The 20,763-nt window shown below is 35.2% G+C and overlaps 1 protein-coding gene across 7 annotated transcripts in view; it reads left to right on the top strand.

Moving 5' to 3' along the window:
• CMC1 (C-X9-C motif containing 1) overlaps positions 1 to 20,763 on the top strand; it is an 84,405-nt gene that overhangs the window by 56,261 nt on the left and 7,381 nt on the right. For all 7 annotated transcript variants that reach the window (XR_008523823.2, XM_054552450.2, XM_054552451.2 and 4 more), the window contains one exon: positions 19,328 to 19,418. Coding sequence is in view for 6 of the 7 variants with exons in the window: in XM_054552450.2 (XP_054408425.1) it covers positions 19,328 to 19,418 (91 nt within the window). In the remaining variant the exon portion in view is untranslated. The remainder of the gene's footprint in view (positions 1 to 19,327; positions 19,419 to 20,763) is intronic.

Below are 20,763 nucleotides of genomic sequence, written 5' to 3'. Positions count from 1 at the left end.
GGAGACTTGAGGGCAACAGACAAACTATTTGATAGCTGAATACATATTTGGTAAGAGAGGAGGGGAGAAAACCCCTTTATAAAGTAGCATCCATTCAAATATTCTTACCTAAAGTGCTTCTTGGAGCATATATTTAGAGAGGTTTAGTAACTGATCCCATAAGACAATCAGTGTGGGCTTAAAGAAAAAGTAAACTTTTAGCTAAGGGCCCATCTGAATCCCTGTTGAAATATACTATAGCCACCATTATTATGGCAGCCTCATAGGACCATGGAAGAGAATGAGGCCTATGGAATTAGAGATGGGAAAAGTCTCCATTTAATTCCTCTGTCCTAGGTTGTACATTGCTATTTAGAATATAATTATGGAGACTTCTGCTTTAATAGTTGTTGAGTGGGTGATAGCAGTTTTTGTAGGAATAACCACAGGTGTATAATTATTTTAGAGCTGAAATGTTCAAGAAAGCTTTTCCAGCGGATGACACAGACCATCAGCCTTCAGCTGGGAGCCATTACGCAGACATGTTTTGTTTTTCCTCTGCAGTGTTTTAGAAAACAAAGTTAGCTATTTAAAATTGTGAGATTTTACATAAAACAAAAATTCCAACTTAGAAAAAAGGTAAATCCTCAGATCTGATGATTCTGTATTTCCAGTCCTACAAGACGAACAATGATGTGGAATAAAGTAACAGCTGTACCTTTAAACATGGACATGTGTTATAGTGGTTCATTACAGTTTTTGTGCTTGCACTGTTCATGTATTTGTACACACACACATTATGTATTTATATATACATAATATATATAAAGATAGATATATTTATATGCAAAAACATATTTCTCTGAAACTGTGCTTCAGTCATAAGTAAGAAAACCAAACTGAGATGTTGGTCTGGTTCAAGAAAAACAGGATGGAGCCTTTTGTGAAGGTAAAGAATATTCTTTTGTGTTTAACATGCAAATGGCTCAGCTTCCAAGTTGCATAGGTAGCCCAGCCTGAGTCTACAAGTCTTGGAGAGTATCAGATCTGTCAAGTTTTGATTTTTATGCCCTTAATTATAATCTATAGGTAACTCGTATGGCTCATTGGATATGAATTTTGGAAATCTATGTTTCCAGATTACTTTGCTTAATTCTTGCTTCCTCATACTTTTTCTATGAAGGGATATATACCTAAGACACTAGGAAAAGCACATCTGAGGTAAGTAACACCCATGGATATTTAGTACATGGTTAATAACCTAGTTTGTGAGGTTTAGAAATAGTAAATTATATTTTATATAGAATATTCTATATAAAATATATAGAATATTCTATATAAAATATATAGAATATTCTATATAAAATATATATGTAAGTATACATATTACATATATAAGATAAAAATGTATAGTATGCAATGTTAGTACATACTAAGTATTCTCTAAATTATTTGTATTTCTAATAAAGTGTACATTTATCTGTGGTTCTGCTCTCTTAAATATATTTTTTAAAATTTGAACATTTTCATCTGAATTTTTGAGTTTTCTAACAAGCCAAAAATCATTTCTATTCAATTAATCCAACAAATAATTTACTCTTCTTCTCTATCTTAAATTTGAAGAGAATTAAGAAATAAAAGAGGAGGAACATCTATTTCATGTTCTGTTTAGTAGTAACAGTTGCAAATATGTAAGCATTTTATTCTTGGATTCACTAATTTCCCTGCTTAACAAAGATGGGTCAGTATGTTCTGTTTTTTTTCTGGGAAAGTCTGTAGAAATAATTTGGTTGTTTTTAAACACCTGCATGCTTTTTGGAGGCAGTAGTGGTGGAAAGAGTATGATGTAAAAGGAACTGTTTCTTTACCTACCTTACAAATATCTGTGCCTGAAACAAGCCTCTTCTCTGAGCATAATCAATCTCTAATAAAACTGTATTCCTAACTACTTGAGCTGATAAATAGTGAGGTTGTTTTAAACAAGTCAAGTTTATTTTATGTCAATTTTCTATTTGCCCTGTGTAAGATATATTTAATTACTTTACTCCATCTCTGTGTTCAAATTAATCAGATTCTGCCACATATTGGTGCTCAAATTAGAATAATTCTTTAATCAACTGTGTTATCCATGCTATGGTAGACTAGAATAGAAAATCTACTTGTGGCATATTGAAGATGCATGCATTTTATTTTCTATTGTAATTTAAAAGTAAAATCAGAAATATTGATTTCTACTTGACTGGAGAGATGATTTAGTTTGAATATCAGCCTGCTCTTAATCAGGTGAGAATTAATTGAGTTGGAGGTATTAGATATTCAGTGATGTTAACTGAACCATGATCCATCTAGAGAGAAGCTTTCTTTTGTACTGTGTTAGAATTATCAAAAAGCTCATGCACTACAATGTAAAATAATCTTTTCATGTTCATCCTTCTACCTTCTTGTCTCATTAAAGGCACCACTAAATTCATTCTATACACAGACTAATCTTTAAAGTAGCAAGCTAATAAATCACAATTTAATAGAAAATTAAAAGCATAATAATTTTGTCATAAGATGCTGTTGTTGTCACAATTTTATAATGATATATTTTCTAGTTACTAATTTTAAAACCAAGTGATTAAACCTCTGCTTTTCAAGTATACCTGGGACATTAAAAAAAACTCTTAGTTTACTTTTTTTTATGTTCAACATTGCAAGAAGAAAGTGAGCAATTCAGAAGTATTTTAATGTTTATCTTCAGAAATAAAAATAGAGTCTGTAACATTATATTGGTCTGAAATGTGGCATGGGCTTTTCATTTATTTTAAGAGTGTGATAGCAATATCATAAGTGTTGTGAAAATATAAATGGTGAGATAACACCTCCATAGGACTTGGTCTTAAGTAGTAAAATTGTAAACTCTTTAAATAAACTGCAGCTAGAACTGAAAGGATCGATTTGCCTTGTTAACTATGGATACTATACTTATTAAATGTCTAATTAAATTTAGTATAACATGTCTGTTATTTCCTCCTTTTTTTCCCTTAAAACTGAAAATTTGGAGTTATTTATTAGCAAAGTATCACATGTTATCGTTGTCAGATTTCTTCGATTTTGGCAGTTGGTGTGACAGTGTTAAAAGAAAGCCAATAGTGTGACTTTTGATAGTGTTATTTTACACTGGAATAGTGTTTTTTGCTTGGTATTGCTATAATGGGAATATTAGAATCTATGTAGCTGTATATTTTGTGAAAAGGAATATCCAAATTTATATTCGAGAACAATTAGCATTTAATAAAATTAAGCCATAATTGCAGAAACATTCCTAGAGTGCGATGAACAGGGAATTCTCACGAGATACAGTAGGGTTCCCCACCTAGTTGTTACTAAACAGCAATTTAGGGCAGAAGGGCCTGCTTAGGAGAAAATGAGAGAGAGGGAGCTGGCTTTTTCACTCTGCTCTTCGAAGCCGAGGTTCCTCTTATATAGACCCCACTTTCCCCTCTCCAGCACCCAAAATGATTTCTATCTCTCTCTCCCTTCCTTCCTTCCTCCCTCCCTCCCTCCCTCCCTACATCCCTTTCCCTCCCTCCTTCCCACCCTCCTTCCCTCCCTCCTTCCCACCCTCCTTCCCTCCTTCCCACCCTCCTTCCCTCCCTCCTTTCCTTTTTTTTTTTCATAATATTCTGTAAGGTGTAGAGAGTACCAGACCACAATACAAATGTGTTTTTTCAATTCTTGTCCCCGCCGGTTTTCCTCCTGTGAAATAACCATAGTTATCAGTTTTCTTACATATTCTTTCATAGCCATTATGTGCTTGCAGACATACCCCCCCGACACGCACACATACACACCCCCCAAACACAGAAATGATAACGTTCTGTACCTTGCTGTTTTCACTTTTAAGTCTTAGGGATCATTCCCTATCAGTGTGCTATTTTTTTTAATGGCTACATAGTATTTCATGATACAGTATTAACACTTAAGCAATTGGTGTTACTGTGATAGATTTGATGACATCACCAAAAACCACATTCATATAAAAATATTTTTTATTTCAGGTGAGAGAAGACAAGATGAGGAATGGCTAATAATATGTTATTCTTTTCACGATTCCTCACAGATGGGAACCTATTTATTTACTATTTTGGAGACAAGGCCATGCTCTGTTACCTAGGCTGGAGTGCAGTGGCATGATCACAGCTCACTGCAGCCTTGACCTTCCAGGCTCAAGCGATCCTCCTACCTCAGCCTCCCAAGTAAATAGGACTACATGCGTGTGCCACCATACCTAGCTAATTTTGAAAATTATTTGTAGAGGCGGGGTCTCACTATGTTCCTGAGGCTGGTCTTGAACTCCTGGATTCAAGAGATCCTCCTGCCTCAGTCTCCCAAAGTGTTGGGATTACAGGCGTGAGCCACTGCACTCGGCTTACTGATTTATTTTTGTTAAGAAAGATATATACGTAGTCTATATCTGAATTGCATGAAAAATTCTACTGCGATCGAATTTGGAGAATTTACTGTCCTTATGGATGCTGTTTTTTTTTTTTTTAATACGAGATGCTAATGTTTTTTAAGCCAGTTGTTAAATAAATAAATTTGACAAATGAGCATACTATAAAGTGGGTGACAAGGATTTGTTAATAGTCTGGAAATCACATACCTTGAGGAGGCGGCAATGTTTAAACTGGCGCTGAGCCAGGAGAAGAGAAAAAAATATGAATGTTATTTCCTATAGTGTATGATGAAGCGGCAGCATTAGACTAGCTTTTTTCAGCCTATAGTACTCCCATTCCCCATCAACACACACCAACCCCCATCAACACATACACACTATGGAACTGGTTACCTTGCGAGTTAAGGAATTTTCTGTCACCACAAATGTTTAAACAGTAAGATGAAGTAGGAAACACTTTCTGAAATAGATTGACCTCTAAAGACCTTCACACTCTAACCTTTTTGATTCCAGAAGTCTAGAACAAGACAGCTGGTCCTGTCCAGGGCCCTCAATAAGTAGTAGTTAATGGTCACTGTTGGCTCATACTTATTGCCAGAATGGGCTGTAGACCATTTGCAAATATGAAAAAGTCCAGCAGGTTAGTTTATTACTTGCGTTACTAAAAACACGGATCCTACTTTTGTTTCTCCATTGTGTAGGTGATGAGAGAAGGCAAAGCATCTACTAGTGGCAAGAAAACCTAGAAGGCTCCATGTTCAAAAGTTTGCCTATTTTGTTTTGTTTTGTTTTTTTGTTTTTTGTCAATTGTTTTTATCAATACCTATTAATGAATTGGTCTTTTAACATTGGAGACTATGTGGGACAGCAAAGAGGGAATATGTAAGAAAAATGTATTTAGGGAGACTTAAGGAATCTTTTCCATGTGATCTTTTAAAAAAGATAGAGGGATTTGGTGCTTTCATTGTCCACACCAGGCTGTGCGAATGTCTCCCTTTCAAATTCTGGTAGCACTTAATATCTGAAACATGAAATTTAGCGCTTCATTATATTTTGCTTGAAGAAGCCCCTTTCTAATGTGTAAAATCCTTATTTTAAATATTTAAATGTATTTTATAGGAATACTGGAAAACAGAATGGAATTGGAGAGTTGAGGTATCTGATGCTATTTGATTTTATATGGTTGCTAAGTGGTCATTTAGCAAAAAACCAGCAACAGTGTCTACCTTATTCTTTCCTGTGGTAGTGATACAATGTGATGAACCATTGCCACTTGCTTCCCAGGTCTCATTTGTGACCTCATGTGAGATACCTGGCCTGGGTTAAGTCTCTGTTGCGTGGGCATGGAAATTTCTGCCAAGCATAGGAGTTTTTCTGTGTTCTGGAAAGGAATAAGTGAGATCTAATAGTAATTACAGATACATTTCTGAAGTTAAAAGACCTGGTTCTAAACCAATCTATGTATGCCACACTAATCTTGGAAATATGATGTAGCCTATTTAAAGTTCAGTTTATTCATCTGGCAAATGAAGATAAAAATAGTGCTTACTTGATCGTGTTTTTGTACAATTCAAGTGAGCTAACATACATTAAAGTACCTAGTATAGTAGTGCCTGGTACAGAGTAAACACTCAGTTTATCTTAGTTGCCATTTTCATGTTTTTATTGCTATTATTACTGACATTATTAACTACCTTGCAAAAAATGATTAGGAAGTTGCCATGGGAAAATAGAAAAACAAGAAAAAGGCCACCTGAAATAAGACAGTTTCTATTCAACATTATTAATGTATTCTTGACTTTTGGTTTTCCATCATGTATGTTCCTAGTGTTTTAACTGCTTCTTGTAAGAATCACATTTTAATTTCAAACATATTCTAATCAACTGAGATAATGAATCTCAGTATCCTCCTGAAACTTTTTAATTTTGCTATGAAACCCCAAAGTTTTGTTACTGTTTTTTTGAATTTTGTTTATGAATAAATGCTGAGTACAGCCTTTACTAAACTGAAGAGATAGTCATGATAAAGTACAATGTTGGAAATTTTGATCTTTGTCAAAGACAGTAGAAAACAGATTACTAATGGCAGAGATTATTTAACAACATATTTTAAAATATTAGAGTGAGTTAAATCAACTAAAACCTGGTAGAAAATGAGAATTATTGACACTCCTTCAGTTAATTCACTTATTTATTCAGCTATTTGTTCGATAAATGTATATGAATATTTACAAATATTCATTTGTATACAAATAAATGCACAAATATTTATTTATTGAATAAATATAAGCTAAGCAAGTAAGCTTTGCTGAATGATTATTTTTTACCTTAGTCTTTATTTTCTTAAATATTTTATTTTGATTAGGTATTTTAATAGGCTTAAAAAGGATCAGTGGATAAGAAAATATGTTCCAAGGAAAGATATGGAAGATAACTAAGCCTAGAATGATCATAAGTTATAAATCATAAACCAGTAGCCAAATCATCATCAGCCACCTGTTTGCATCTCACCTGAAGTATAAGGAACTAAAAATGTCTTTAGCTATGTTGTCCAGGATGGTCACCATTAGGCATACATGGCTATTTTAATTAAAATGAAAAATTTAGTTATGCAGTCGCATTAGCCACATTCAGCTTGGGCAACATAGTGAGACCCTGTCTCTTAAAAAAAATACATCTTATTTAACCTAATGTATCCAAAATAATATCTTTTTAACATGCAGCCAATATAAAAATTTTTAATGAGATATTTTATATTCCTTTTGTGACTGGATTTTTTTTCATTTTCTGCCTATGTTAGGTAGAATAATAGTCCCCAAAGATGTCCCAGTCATAATCCCTGAAACCTGTGAATATGGATATAAGGAACTAACTGTCCTAGAGAATTGAAAATAAAAGCTATGTTTAATGCATCACACATAAGAAGTAAGGATTTTTATCTGTTCTAATCCCCTCACTGGAATTATGTGAATCTAAGGTATTTCTGGACAGTATGGCTTAAAATTTTAACATAAAAACTGTTGGGTGATTTTCCCTCATCTTACTAGACGTCTCAACAGCATTTGACAATAATGATTATTCCTTCCTTGACCCAAACTTTCCCAGAAAAGATAGTCATCTGATGGATACATTTTGTTAGTTTTTATATTTTAAAGTTATATTCAAATAATTTATAGAAGAATGAAGACAATGACTTTAGAAAGTATAATAAGAATTTAAACATAGCAAGCCCCAATTTTTATTCCCTATTTTACTTGTTCTGAAAGTTTTATAACTTGGAATGGTTTATGTCCTTTGATTGCCACTAACTGCTTATCATGAACTGGAACATAATCTGTTTTAAAGATTCTGACTCCATATAGCTCTAATAGGTTCTAGTTTACCTTTAATCTTAAAATTTTTTTTTTTAACTTTAGATTTGAGGGGTACATGTGCAGGTTTGTACATGAATATATTGTATAATGCAGTGGTTTGGGCGTCTATTGAACCATCACCCAAACAGTGATCATAGTAACCAATAGGTAGTTTTTCAGCCCTTGTCCTTCCTCCTTCCCTCCTTCCCTCCTTCCCTCCTTCCCTCCCATTTTGGACTCCCCAGTATCTATAATTTATATCTTTATGTCCCTGCATACCCATTGTTTAGCTCCTACTTGTAAGTGACAACATGCGGTACTTGTCTATTTTTCTGTTAATTCACTTAGGATAATGGCCTCCAGCTAAATCTATGTTGCTGCAAAGGACATGTTTTCGTTTTTATGGCTGTGTAGTATTCCATGGTATATATGTACCACATTTTCTTTCTCCATTCCACTGCTGATGGACACTTAGGTTGATTCCATGACTTTGCTGTTGTGAGTAGTGCCGCAATAAACATACAAGGGCAAGTGTCTTTTTGGTAGAATGATTTCTTTTCCTTTGGGTAGCTATCCAGTAGTGGGATTATCCAGTTCTATTTTTCAGTTCTTTTAGAAATCTCCAAACTGCTTTCCACAGGGATTGAAGTAATTTACATTCTGTTTATAAGCATTCCCTTTCTCCGCATCCTCAACATCTCTTAGTCCTTTGTTGGATGCATAGTTTGCAAGTATTTTCTCCTTTTCTCTAGGTTGTCTGTTTACCCTGTTGGTGGTTTCTTTTGCAGGGCAGAAGCTCTTTAATTAGGTCCCAATTGTCAATCTTCTTTTTGTTTCATTTGCTTTTGAGGTCTTAGTCATAAATTTTTTTGCCTAGGCCAATGTCCAGGAGAGTTTTTCATAGGAATTTTTTTTTTTTGTTTGTTTGAGGTCTTACGTTTAAGTCTTTCATCCATCTTGAGTTAATTTTTGTATATGGTGAGAGGTAGAGATTGAGTTTCATTCTTTTGCATATGGCTAGCCAGTTTTCCCAAAACCATTTATTGAATAAAGTATCCTCTCCCCAGTGTTTATTTTTGTTTACTTTGTTGAAGATCAGTTGGTTGTAGGTATGCAGCTTTATTTACAGCTTCTCTGTTCTGTTCCATTGTTCTGTGTGCCTATTTTTGTACTGGTCCCATGCTATTTTGGTTATGATAGCCTTGTAGTATATTTTAAAGTTGGGTAATGTGATGCTTCCAGCTTTGTTCTTTTTGTTTAGGATTACTTTGGCTGTTTGGGCTCTTTTTTGGTTGCATATAAATTTTAGGATAGTTTTTTCCAATTCTGTGAAAAATGACATTGGTAATTTGATAGGAATAGCATTGAATCTGTAGATTGCTTTGTGCATTATGGGCATTTTAATGACATTGATGCTTTCAATCCATGAGCATGGGTTGTTTTTTCATTTGTTTCATCTGTGATTTCTTTCAGCAGTGTTTTGTAGTTCTCATAGAGCTCTTTCACCTCCTTGGCCAGATGTCTACCTAGGTATTTGTGTGTGTGTGTGGCTATTGTAAATGGGATTGAGTTATTAATGTGGTTCTCAGCTTGAACGTTACTCGTGTATAGAAATGATGATTTTTGCATGTTGATTTTGTATCCTGAAACTTCACTGATGTCATTTATCAATCCAGTAGTCTTTTAGAGGAATCTTTAGCATTTTCTAAATATATAGTAATTGTTGGTGAACTACTTACATCTTTAAAATGAATAATTTTTTTTTTTTTTTTTGAGACAGAGTCTTGCTCTTGTCACCCAGGCTGGAGTGCAGTGGCACGATCTCGGCATGCTGCAACCTCGGCCTCCTGGGTTCAAGCAATTCTCCTGCCTCAGCCTCCTGAGTAGCTGGAATTACAGGCACCCGTCACCACACACGGCTAATTTTTGTGCTTTTAGTAGAGACAGGGTTTTGCCATGTGTTGGTCAGGCTGGTCTCCAAATCCTGTCCTCAGGTGATCCGCCCACCTCAGCCTCCCAGAGTGCTGGGATTACAGGCGTGAGCCACCGCGCCCAGTCAAAATGAAATATTTTTAAAAACACCAATGACTCATAATTTTGTTGAAGTTAAGATGGCCATCTTTTCAGCTCCATAGTTTTAAAATATTTTCACTTTTAGATTTACAAATACTATTTCCTTTTAATCACCTTTTAAATATATCTGTCTTCAGCATTTGGATCAAGTACATTTCAACACACAGATATCATAAAAGATGAAAGAATACTGCATTGCCCTATTTTTAGCACAATGGGATACAAGTTTTTGTTTCATTATACTTCATGAAAAATCACTTCTGTTAAATGTCTAATGGGATGAGAATACTATATTTCCTTTTTGTCCTTAAAAATGTATTATTCAGGCCAAGTCAAGAGAATTGTTTGAGGCTAGGAGTTCAAGACCAGCCTGTGCAATATAGCGAGACCTTGTCTCTAGGAAAAATAAATAAAAAAAATTAGCTAGGTGTGGTGCCGCACACCTGTAGTCCTAGCTACTTGGGAGGCTGAGGTGGGAGGATCACTTGAACCCAGAGTTCAAGGCTACGGAGAGCTATGATCTTACCAGTGCCCAGCCTGGGTGACAAGAAAAAAAGTATTATTCACACATCAGTTCCTGATTTTGAGAAAATTCATCTGGGATACTGTCATCTGAAGACTTATAGTCAATATAATTATGTGCTTATATGATCAATTTCATCATCTTCATTAAAGTCTAGAGTGCTGCTGTTGGTTTCTTTGCATTCTTCTAATTCATCTGATAATTGAAAAACATCTTTTGGCCAGTTTTTCCCCCCAGTGTGGTAGTATATTAGTTTTCTATTGCTATTGTAACAAATTATATAAACTTAGTAGCTTTATTAAGACAATACAAATTCATTGTATTATAGTTCCATAGTTCTGAAGTGTGACAGGTCTCACTGGGCTAAAATCAAGGTGTTAGCAGAGCTGTGTTTGTTTCTGGAGCCTCTAGGGGAAAGTCTGTTTCCTTGCCTTTTGCAGCAAAGATGAAGGTATTCTCTTTTTTCCATCTTTAAAGCCAGCAAGATAGAATCTCTCTGACTCTGCTTCCATCATCTCATCTCTTTTCTCCTGTTTTCTTCCGCATCTGTCTTTCACTTTTAAAGACCCTTGTGATTACTTTGGGCCTTCCCAGATAACCTCCCTATTTTCAACTGATTAGCAAACTTAATTCTGTCTGCATCCTTAATTCCCATTTCCTCTGTATCTTAACATATTCACGGGTTTCAGAGATTATGACTGGGAAATCTTTGGGGACTATTATGCTACCTAACATAGGCAGAAAATGAAAAGAAAAATTCAAATCTTAACCATATTCAGTGAAAGCTTTAAAAAAAAAGAAAAAGCTACTTTTATATCTTCATGAACGATAATACAATACATTGAGCAATATAGTAAATGTGATGTAATAATGGAAGCTTTATTTCACTATTGCATCCTTCTAGGGGATTTCATCATTTTCTTTTCTTATCGTAGTTATTTTTAGCATAGTTGGAAATAACTGAAAGGCCATGATGCAATAATTTCTACTATGATAAAATAAAATGTTTGAAGATACAGGAAAAATAAGATCAATAAGTTATATATTGAATCTTAGCTCTACATGAAGGTCAAATGATCCTAGTTGATAAAATGAATTTTATTGTATTAAAAATATGTCAATTTTCTTTAGATTTTTGGAGGCCTCTAAGAATAAAGTCATGAAATATTCTTGAAATAGTTATATAATTACTTATATACGAAACCTACAGGCTGAGCGTGGTGCCTCACGCCTGTAATCTCAGCACTTTGGGAGGCCTAGGCGGGCGGATCACAAGGTCAGGAGATCGAGACCATCCTGGCCAACATGGTGAAACCCCGTCTCTACTAAAATACAAAAAATTAGCCAGGTGTGGTGGCGCATGCCTGTAGTCTCAGCTACTTGGGAGGCTGAGGCAGGAGAATCGCTTGAACCTGGGAGGTGGAGGTTGCAGTGAGCCGAGATTATGCCACTGCACTCCAGCCCGGCGACAGAGCGAGACTCCGTCTCAAAAAAAAAAAAAAAAAAAAGCCTGCAAAACTAAAATTGGGCCTAGTGGACCCTGATTTTATACTGAGGGTCAAATGCTTGGTTTCCTTGCTTTCTCTGGTGCCACATAGTCCTCTGTATTTTTCCAGTTTCTTCTTTTTCTCCTAGCGTTCAGTGTTAGGATTCCTCAGTGGTCGTCAAGGGCCTCTTTTCATTATTTTTGTTAAGTTACTACTATCAAAACTATATCTTCAGAACCTGCTTCCAACTCATAGCTAACTGCCTTCTACTTGGATGTTTCACAGGCGCCTTAACTGAACATGTCCTAAATTCATTGTCATCTTTATTCCATCTTCCTCCACCAAAACAGAACAAATTCATATGCTATTCCTTTTTGGTGAGTGTGTGTTATGTAAAACAGTGCTTTTGTTTGTTTTTCTGGTGTTTTTTAAGTCATCAACCTGGGCCATCATGCACCCAGCAAGAAAATTAGGGGTTATCCTTGACTCCTCCTGTTACACTCATAAATAATTATATTCCAAGTCCTGTTAGTTCTCTCTGGTTTCATTTTTATTCACTCACTTCTGTCCTTTCCTACTTTGTCTGCTACAGGTTTAAATGTTTTTAGCCCCTTGTACTATTGTACTAACTTTTTATCCAGTTTTCTTATTTCCAGTTCTGTTTCCTCTGCCTACTCTAAGGTTCTGTGCAGAAGAAAAATGATCTTGTCATTCCACTGTGCAAACTCTTTTGAGGATTTCGATAGCCCTTAGAACACAGCCTAAACATTTTAACATTGCCTACTGGTCATACTTGGTATATGCCTTTTCTCCTCCATCTGATATTTGCCACACACACACACACACACACACACACACAAGCTAATAGCAAATATACATTTTAACATTGCCTACTCATCATACTTGGTACATGCCTTTTCTCCTCCACCTGACATTTACCACCACCGCCCCCAACACACACACAAACACACAAGCTAATAGCAAATATACATTTTAACATTGCCTGCTGGTCATACTTGGTACATGCCTTTTCTCCTCCACCTGACATCCACCACACACACACACACACATACACACACACACACACACGCACACGCACACACAGGCTAATAGCAAATGTACCAACCATTCTGAATTATTCTCTGTAATATGTCCTGCCTGTTCACCTCCAGACCTATGCCCTTCCCTTTGTCCAGAATACTGTTCCCTCTCTTCATTTGCTAACACAACACAGTGTCCATCACAGAATACTTCACATTGGAATTCCCTCCTGAGTATGTTTGAGGTTCCCATTCTGTGCTTCCATAGCACCCTGCCTGCCCAGAGCAGATAGCAACTCAACTGTTAGCATTTGAAGATTACTTGTCTTCCTCAGGGGCTATTGTTAGCTCCCACAGAGTAGGAACCCTTTCTTACTCTACATGGTAACCCCAGAAGCTAGCACAGTGTTTACACACACAGTAAGTACTTTGAAAATGTCTTGTTGAATGAATGAATGATATTTTATGAGCCCCTGAATAAATGAGAAAATACTTAAATATTGTAATTTATTGAATCAGCTAATACATGTGAATCATTAATTAAATCATTGGACAGTGTCTATTATAAACACAATAAATATTAGCTGTTGCTATCATGAAGACAGGAATGTAGATAATTTTTTCTTTTCGTTCTACTTTGGTAATTAAAGAAAAACTAATGCAGTATTTACAAATGAATCTTTTCTTTAAAATTAAGGTAGTGATTTGGTGAGTTCCCATCTGCAGTGTATAGATTTGCCTTTGAAAATGGAAATGTTTTTAAAGATGTAGTGCAGTGAAGAAGCCACTATTTCAATATATGTCTTGTGAGATAGCGATCCCCAACCTTTTTGGCACCAGGGACCAATTTTGTGGAAGACACTTTTCCAGTGGTTTTGGGATGAAACTATTCCACCTCAGATCATCAGCCATTAGTTAAGAGTCTCATAAGGAGTGTGCAGCCTAGATCCCTCGCATGCACAGTTCTTCACAAGAGGGTTTGTGCTCCTATAAGAATCTAATGCTGCTGCTGATCTGACAGGAGGTGGGGAGCTCAGGCAGTAATGCTCCCTTGCCAGACGCTCACCTCCTGGTGTCTCGCCTGGTTCCTAACAGGCCATGGACTGGTACCAGTCTGCAGCCCGGGATTTAGGGGACCCCTGTTGTAAAAGATGTTTATCATTTCTGGACATTATATTTTTCCATTTGAACTAATAGTTTTATGGATCTTTAGAAAATTGTCTGTGGTACTCTTTTTTTTTTTTTTTTTGTAGGGATGGGTGGCTAGAATGTTTGCTGGAAAAGACTTACCGGTGCACATTTTTCAGCTTACTTGAATTTATCCTAATTTACTTCTCATCCAGTCTGGAATTAATTTATATTTGGCTTTGTCTATAGGTTGGATTAGATTCTTTCCAAAAGCCAAACTACTTAGGTCATTGATGCAGAGGTCACAGGGAGACCTACAATTGTGTTACTAAATTTTATAGACTAATGTATATAAAGTCAGAACCTCATGAAATACTGTTCATGCTGTTGGTTATACAGAATAATGTGCTGTGTGTCCCTGTGGCCTTGATTTCCTTCAGCTGAGCAGTCATTAGAAAGAAGAGGACAAAAATACTATCTTCATTGTCTCTGCTTTGGTTCAGACCTTCATCCCTGCATTGAAAACTGAGGGTGACCTCCTGTTGTCTTCAGGCACTTTTTACTTCACAGCTTCCAGAAGGGATGATGATTACTGAGAGTGGCGCAGCACTTAGGCATCGTCTATAGGGACCTGACATTAGACTGTTCACTACAGAAGTCTTCACATAAAAGATAGCTTTTCTTGAGAAAATTTATTTGTAGATTTTAATTTATGTTACAGATTTAAAACTGCAGACACCTTTGTCTGAAGGGAAATCTTACTAAAAGTCAGCACTTAGACCCTCTTTCAAATTTTATCATTTTTAGTCCTATATTTGTAAAACCTCTTATAATTCAATAACTTTTCAAAGGATCTTTTCTACATTATGTTTAAAGTACCTCTCTGCTTTTATTCTTACCTAGTTTTATGGAAGGAAAGTTTTGTGATTCAGATTCCTATTTGTAGAGTTGATATGATGTATTATGAATTTAGGGTGATTTTTAAGTCTGCCCTACTATGTTCTTTAATAAACAAGATGTCCTAATTTTTTTCCACCTATTAAGATGATGGTGCAGTTATGGAAATATTGCCTATAGCTTATATGTTAAAATTCTAAATTATATTGGTATCCAAATATGCCTTTGCTTTTTGTAATGCTAGGAGAAAATAGGCATTTTTTTGAAGACTTTACTAGCTAAGGAAATTAAAGTACTGAAAAGTTAGGAATAAGTGCTGTGTCTAAAGATAGTTGTGAAAAAATTCATTTTAAAAATCAAATTAATGGAGATATGAACAGAGTGGTTCTAATCAGAGAAATGAAATAATGGGGATTATTTCTTTTAATTTGGTGTGTTTTAAAATTGTCATCTCAGTGAATGCTTTAGTTCTAACTGGATAACTGCATTTGCAAAGTAATGATGTTGCTTGAAACTATGTGCAGAGAAAGTGTAAAAGATGAACTATCTGCTATTTCTAGTTCAATGCACAGTTGTCATATTTATCCTTTGCTCAATTAAGGAACCATATTATTGGGGATTATTTAAGTATTAAAGTATATCTGGAAGTTCCATAAATTAAATAAGTTAAAAAGTAAATTACTTCTCTTACTGTTTTATATGGAAGCTCCCAAGTTTTTTTCATATCATAGTTAAACTATACTATGATATGACTACTTGTACTTAATTATATAGACTACTTGTACTTAATTACAATGTGAATAATTATTTTGTCCATTATGTTAAAGTTAGGAGAAGACTTTATCTCTTTATGTTTTTTTCCTAGATAATCTTGAGCCAAATTTAATTATATCCAAAGAATTTTTTTTTTTTAATTATTTTTTTGAGACAGAGTCTCACTCTGTTGCCCAGGCTGGAGTGCAGTGGCATGATCTCAGCTCACTGCAGCTTTCTCCTCCTGGGTTCAAGTGATTCTCCTGCCTTGGCCTCTCAAGTAGCTGGGATTACAGGCGCCTGCCACCATACCCAGCTGATTTTTATATTTTTAGTAGAGATGGGGTTTCACCATGTTGGCCAGTCTGGACTCAAACTCCTGGCCTCAAGTGATCCACCCACCTTAGACCCCAAAGTGCTGGCATTACAGGCATGAGCCACCATGCCTGGCTTCAAAGAATATTTTTACCAATAGTATATGATATTACGTGTTTTCTTTGAGATAAATTAAGAGTTTACAAAAGAAAGACACAGACTTTTATGTTCTTGATATCTTAAAGAAAAAATATACTGAGTGCTCCTTACTTTAAACCCTGGAATAACTTTTAACAATCTCTCCACATTCCTACTGTTTATTGATATTCTTTTGTATTATCTTAAGATAGACTGAATTGAATGAAATTTGGATTTTATAGTTTTTAATAGTAATTAAAATTATTGATAGAATCAGATATACAAGCTCTTTAACATTTCATGTAAATTGAAAGATGGAAGTGATTTAAATTGGATTTGTTTCAGAATTCCATTTTAGAAATCAGTTGGCAGTATTAGCAACATCACTATTATATGAATATATGCTAATGTAGAATGAAAGAAAGGTCCTCATTAAAATCTTGTTGCTAAACAAGTGACAAAAACCTTGCAGACAGCTTAAGGCTTCAGGTCAGTCATATTTACTCCTGAAGAGATTTAGACAAGTGTGAAAGTATATAGAACTATGCCTTTGTTGTGATCAGAACACGTAAATGCTGTTTTGTACCAGTTCCCTACCAAGGACATTTTTATTAATATTAGATAAAACAAGTCTTAATGCAATGCCTAAGCATCCTATTCTGAGTTTCTCAAGTAAGTTAAAATATTGGGTTTGTTAAATTCAGAAAGTAAGCATTTGCTAACAGCCATTGTGTCTGTGTTTTACAGAAAAGGACTGAGGTTTGGTCAACTAGTGTGTTCTCATGAGGCAAAATTCATGATCTAATTACCTTTCTTCCAGATATTATTTGGGTGAACTGGTCTGGTATAGGTATAGTAAGGAGACAGTAAAGGTAAGGTGGTGCAGGGGAATCCAGCCCATGGTTCATTACCACTATTGAACATGGCAGTTCTCTTAAAGAAGCCTTTAGCTAGCTTTAGCTAATTCCGGATTAACTTTATATACATATTGTTTGAGGATTGCCCATGTCTTTTTATTTGGGATCCTAGTCTTTGCTTATGTAAAGGTAGATCTTAACATCATGCTATAAATAGAAAAATTAACATGTAGGAATAGATAGGCATTCCAGAGTGAAAGTTAGTTGACTTTTAGATAGCCATGTGGCTACCCTTCAGCATCTCCACTGAAAATGAGCTGGCTATAAGTCTGCTTTGCCTTTTGAGTGTTAGAGAGTCCTTAGTCAAAGGGCACAAAGGAATTTCCCTTGGTTTGATTTGACCTGTGTGCCCAGCTCATCTGCATCAAGAGGAACAAGAACATTTGTATTTGGAATAAAGAAGATACTTGATTATGTTTAGAGTCTAACAGGCTGGGTTGGGAATGAGAGAACAAATGTTGGGACTGCTGAGACTAGTGAAGCAGAAGCCAAAGGGAACTAATCATGTGTGTCCTTGAAGGGGAATACTATGTATCACTCACTTCATGTGATCACACACATTAAATTATTTGAATTAAAGTCATTTCTTGCATCCCTTGTTCCTTCTTCCTATTCCACCAATTTTCTTGGAAGTATCACTATGATGTTGAGAGTGGATACAGGTATCTATGCTATAGGGTTCTTGTCCCAGCAAAGCCCCCCTAATGAATTTTTTATGCATTTAATAAACCTCATTTTTGGTTGCTTGTGGTTTAAAAATATTTTTGTTACATAATTATGTATTTTCACGGACACTCCTAAGATTATATCTGTCTAAGACAATTATAAATAATTTATAATCCCAAGTACCTGGAAGGATAACACATAGCTCAAGAAAAGAGAGGAATCTTGATTATTTTGTATTTTAAAAGTTACAAAAGATATTGAGAAAACACAATACACAATTTATTTTTATTTTTATTTTTTTGCCTACAGCTTCTTTGTAAGGACGGTGTTTAAGATCTCACTTGGAAATAGTTGCTTACTTACAGTAGATTAGGGGTGGCAGAGTCTGGAACTAGGCCAGCCAGTGGTCAGAAGGAGGGACCAGAATAGTTCATGAGAGTAGCTGCAAGAGATGAGGAGCAAAGCATATTGTCCTGTGTAAGGGATAAGACAGGACTGAGTCTGACCCAAAGCAAACACAAGACAGAGTAGTAAGTGGCCCACCTGTGGGTAGCATAGGCACCAGGCTTTTCTGGGTTTGTGGTCCTGAAAAGGCAGAATACCCAAGGTGCCAGTACAATTTAAAGAGCAAACTAGCAGAGTGGAAATTTGACAGAAAGCCATTTGAAATAGCTAGGGCACCTAGAACTTACTTGGGAATGAAATGGGAGTCCTGTTATTAGAAGTTCAGAAACCATGGCAGGGTTGTGTAAAAGCAAAGGGATGCCTTGCTGCCATCAGGTGGGCATCCACCGGCTTTTGTTGCCAGGTACTAAGAAGACATGCAGAGACTAGACGACAGATACCAATGTCTGGAAACAATTCCCCTTCAAAGGAGGAGTCAAGTCTTTGTATTTCTCCTAGAATATACAGTCGTGCACTGCATGACAGTGTTTAGGTCAATGACAGACTACATATATGATGGTGGTTCCATAAGATGATAATGGTGTATTTTTACTGTACCTTTTCTATGTTTAGAAATGTTTAGATATACAAGTACTTACCTTTCTGTTATAATTGCCTGCAGTATTCAGTACAGTAACATATGGTACAGGTTTGTAGCCTAGGCTATACAAAATAGCCTAGATATCTACTCAGCTGTACCATCTAGGTTTGTGTAAGTACACTCTGATCTTTGGACCACGATGAAATTGCCAAATGATGCATTTCTCAGAACGTATCCTCATTGTTAAGCAGCCCATGATTGTACTGTTTCTCTACTAGAAATCCTATCTCTACATCCTGTCTCTATGAAGTCTCCTTGCCTTTCATCTCAGAAGTCCTCTCTCCGTCTTCTCAAATCACATTTATTTCTACAAAGTGAATATCACTCATCTTATTCTGCCTTTTACTGGTGTACATGTCTTTTGTTGAGCATGGTACCATGTGCCAAGCACAATGTACATAATAGATGTTCAAGGCTGCAGTGAGCTATAATCATGCCACTGCACTCCAGCCTGGGTGACAGGCTTTCTTTTTTTTTTCTAAAAAGAAGAAAATTGTGTGTATGTGTGTATGTGTGTGTGTATTTATATAGATGTAATTACAAGTAATTTTTTCCTTCCAAATTTATTTCAGATTTTACCAAATGTTGCAAGAACTCTGGAGTTCTTATGGTAGTAAAATGCCGGAAAGAAAATTCTGCATTGAAAGAATGTCTAACTGCTTAGTAAGTAGTTGTCTCAGTGTTTGTGCTTCTATGTGTATTTGTGGTAGATAAGAGTATGTTACTTAACTCATTACATGTAATATATTCTGTACCTCTCCATACCAAATTTATCATATTGTTGGCTGAGTCTAAAGTTCCAGTATAGTCTTAAAAATGCAACATATTTATGAAAGAGTCTTTTCAAATTTTCTCAGCATTGTATCTGATTAAAAAGCATTGTCAGCAGACAAAAATATATGATTTTTCACTATTTAATAAATCTTTTTTCATGAACAGTTTGATCTGTAAAATATAGTACAGACTGATTTTTGTTTATTCTATTGTAAAGATAACTAAATTAAAATATCTCTGAGACTTTCTCCAGCCTTGTGATTTGTTGGATTAATATAATTTAACTCCTAGAAAGTTGAGATAAATCATATGGATGATATAAAGGTAAATTTAGATTTTTTAAGTTAACCAAATTCACTTTTAAAATAATTTTATAGTATCATGTTCACTAATATTTTGTTGTAGTTCCTTAAATTTAAGTAAAAATGTATGAAGTTCTTTGAATTCACTTGCTGATTTATTCACCCATGTTCTATTGCCCACATTATTGACAGATAAGATTGCAGAATACTTTAGTAAGTATTGTTAATTGAATGTTGAGAGATCTTAGTTTTGGTAAGCCTTTATTTCCTTTAATTTCTGTAGCCTGTGCAGCGTATATGTCAGTATGGTATGAATCTTAGAGGATTAAATAAAAATGTAATGAACACCTGACCCTATATTTTTTTAAATAAAATATGTACACATAAACTTATAGACCTTTTTTTAGAATGGTGGAGTTGGAAAAGACTTTAGAGATTATGTAAACTCATCTCTATATTTGCTATATTTGTAAATGATGAAACATAATCAATATTGATTTTTTTTCTTAAGTTAATAATATCAACAGCAGCCCTTATTTATGGTCCAGGTATTGTACTCAGTGCTTTACCATATAGGAGTAGAAGTTCATTCTGTGACTTAATATTCTTTCAGTTCTATTCCCGAGTGCTTCCAAGAAATGTTTACTGAGTAAATGAATCTCTTAAACTTTTGTATGACTGAATTATTAAATTCTGTCTTATACATTGATTAAATAATTTTTATATCTCAGATTCAGTCATCATAATTGTTATTGCTAGTTTGACATATTATCCTTCACTCCAGTCAGGGCAGCTCTAGAGCAGAGTAGACAGGAGTATAGACTGCAGAGAGGGCAACCTGGGTTCAGCTTCTTTATCAGTGAGAGCTTAGCTAGCCGTGTTACCTTAGGCAGGCTCCTCATTGTAAGAAGGAATAATTATATCTTATGGAG

This window comes from Pongo abelii, chromosome 2 (genome assembly GCF_028885655.2).
Source record: "Pongo abelii isolate AG06213 chromosome 2, NHGRI_mPonAbe1-v2.0_pri, whole genome shotgun sequence".
NCBI classification, from domain to species: domain Eukaryota; kingdom Metazoa; phylum Chordata; class Mammalia; order Primates; family Hominidae; genus Pongo; species Pongo abelii.
Note: the sequence above shows the minus strand (reverse complement) of the source record. Positions and strands in the feature narration are given on the sequence as shown.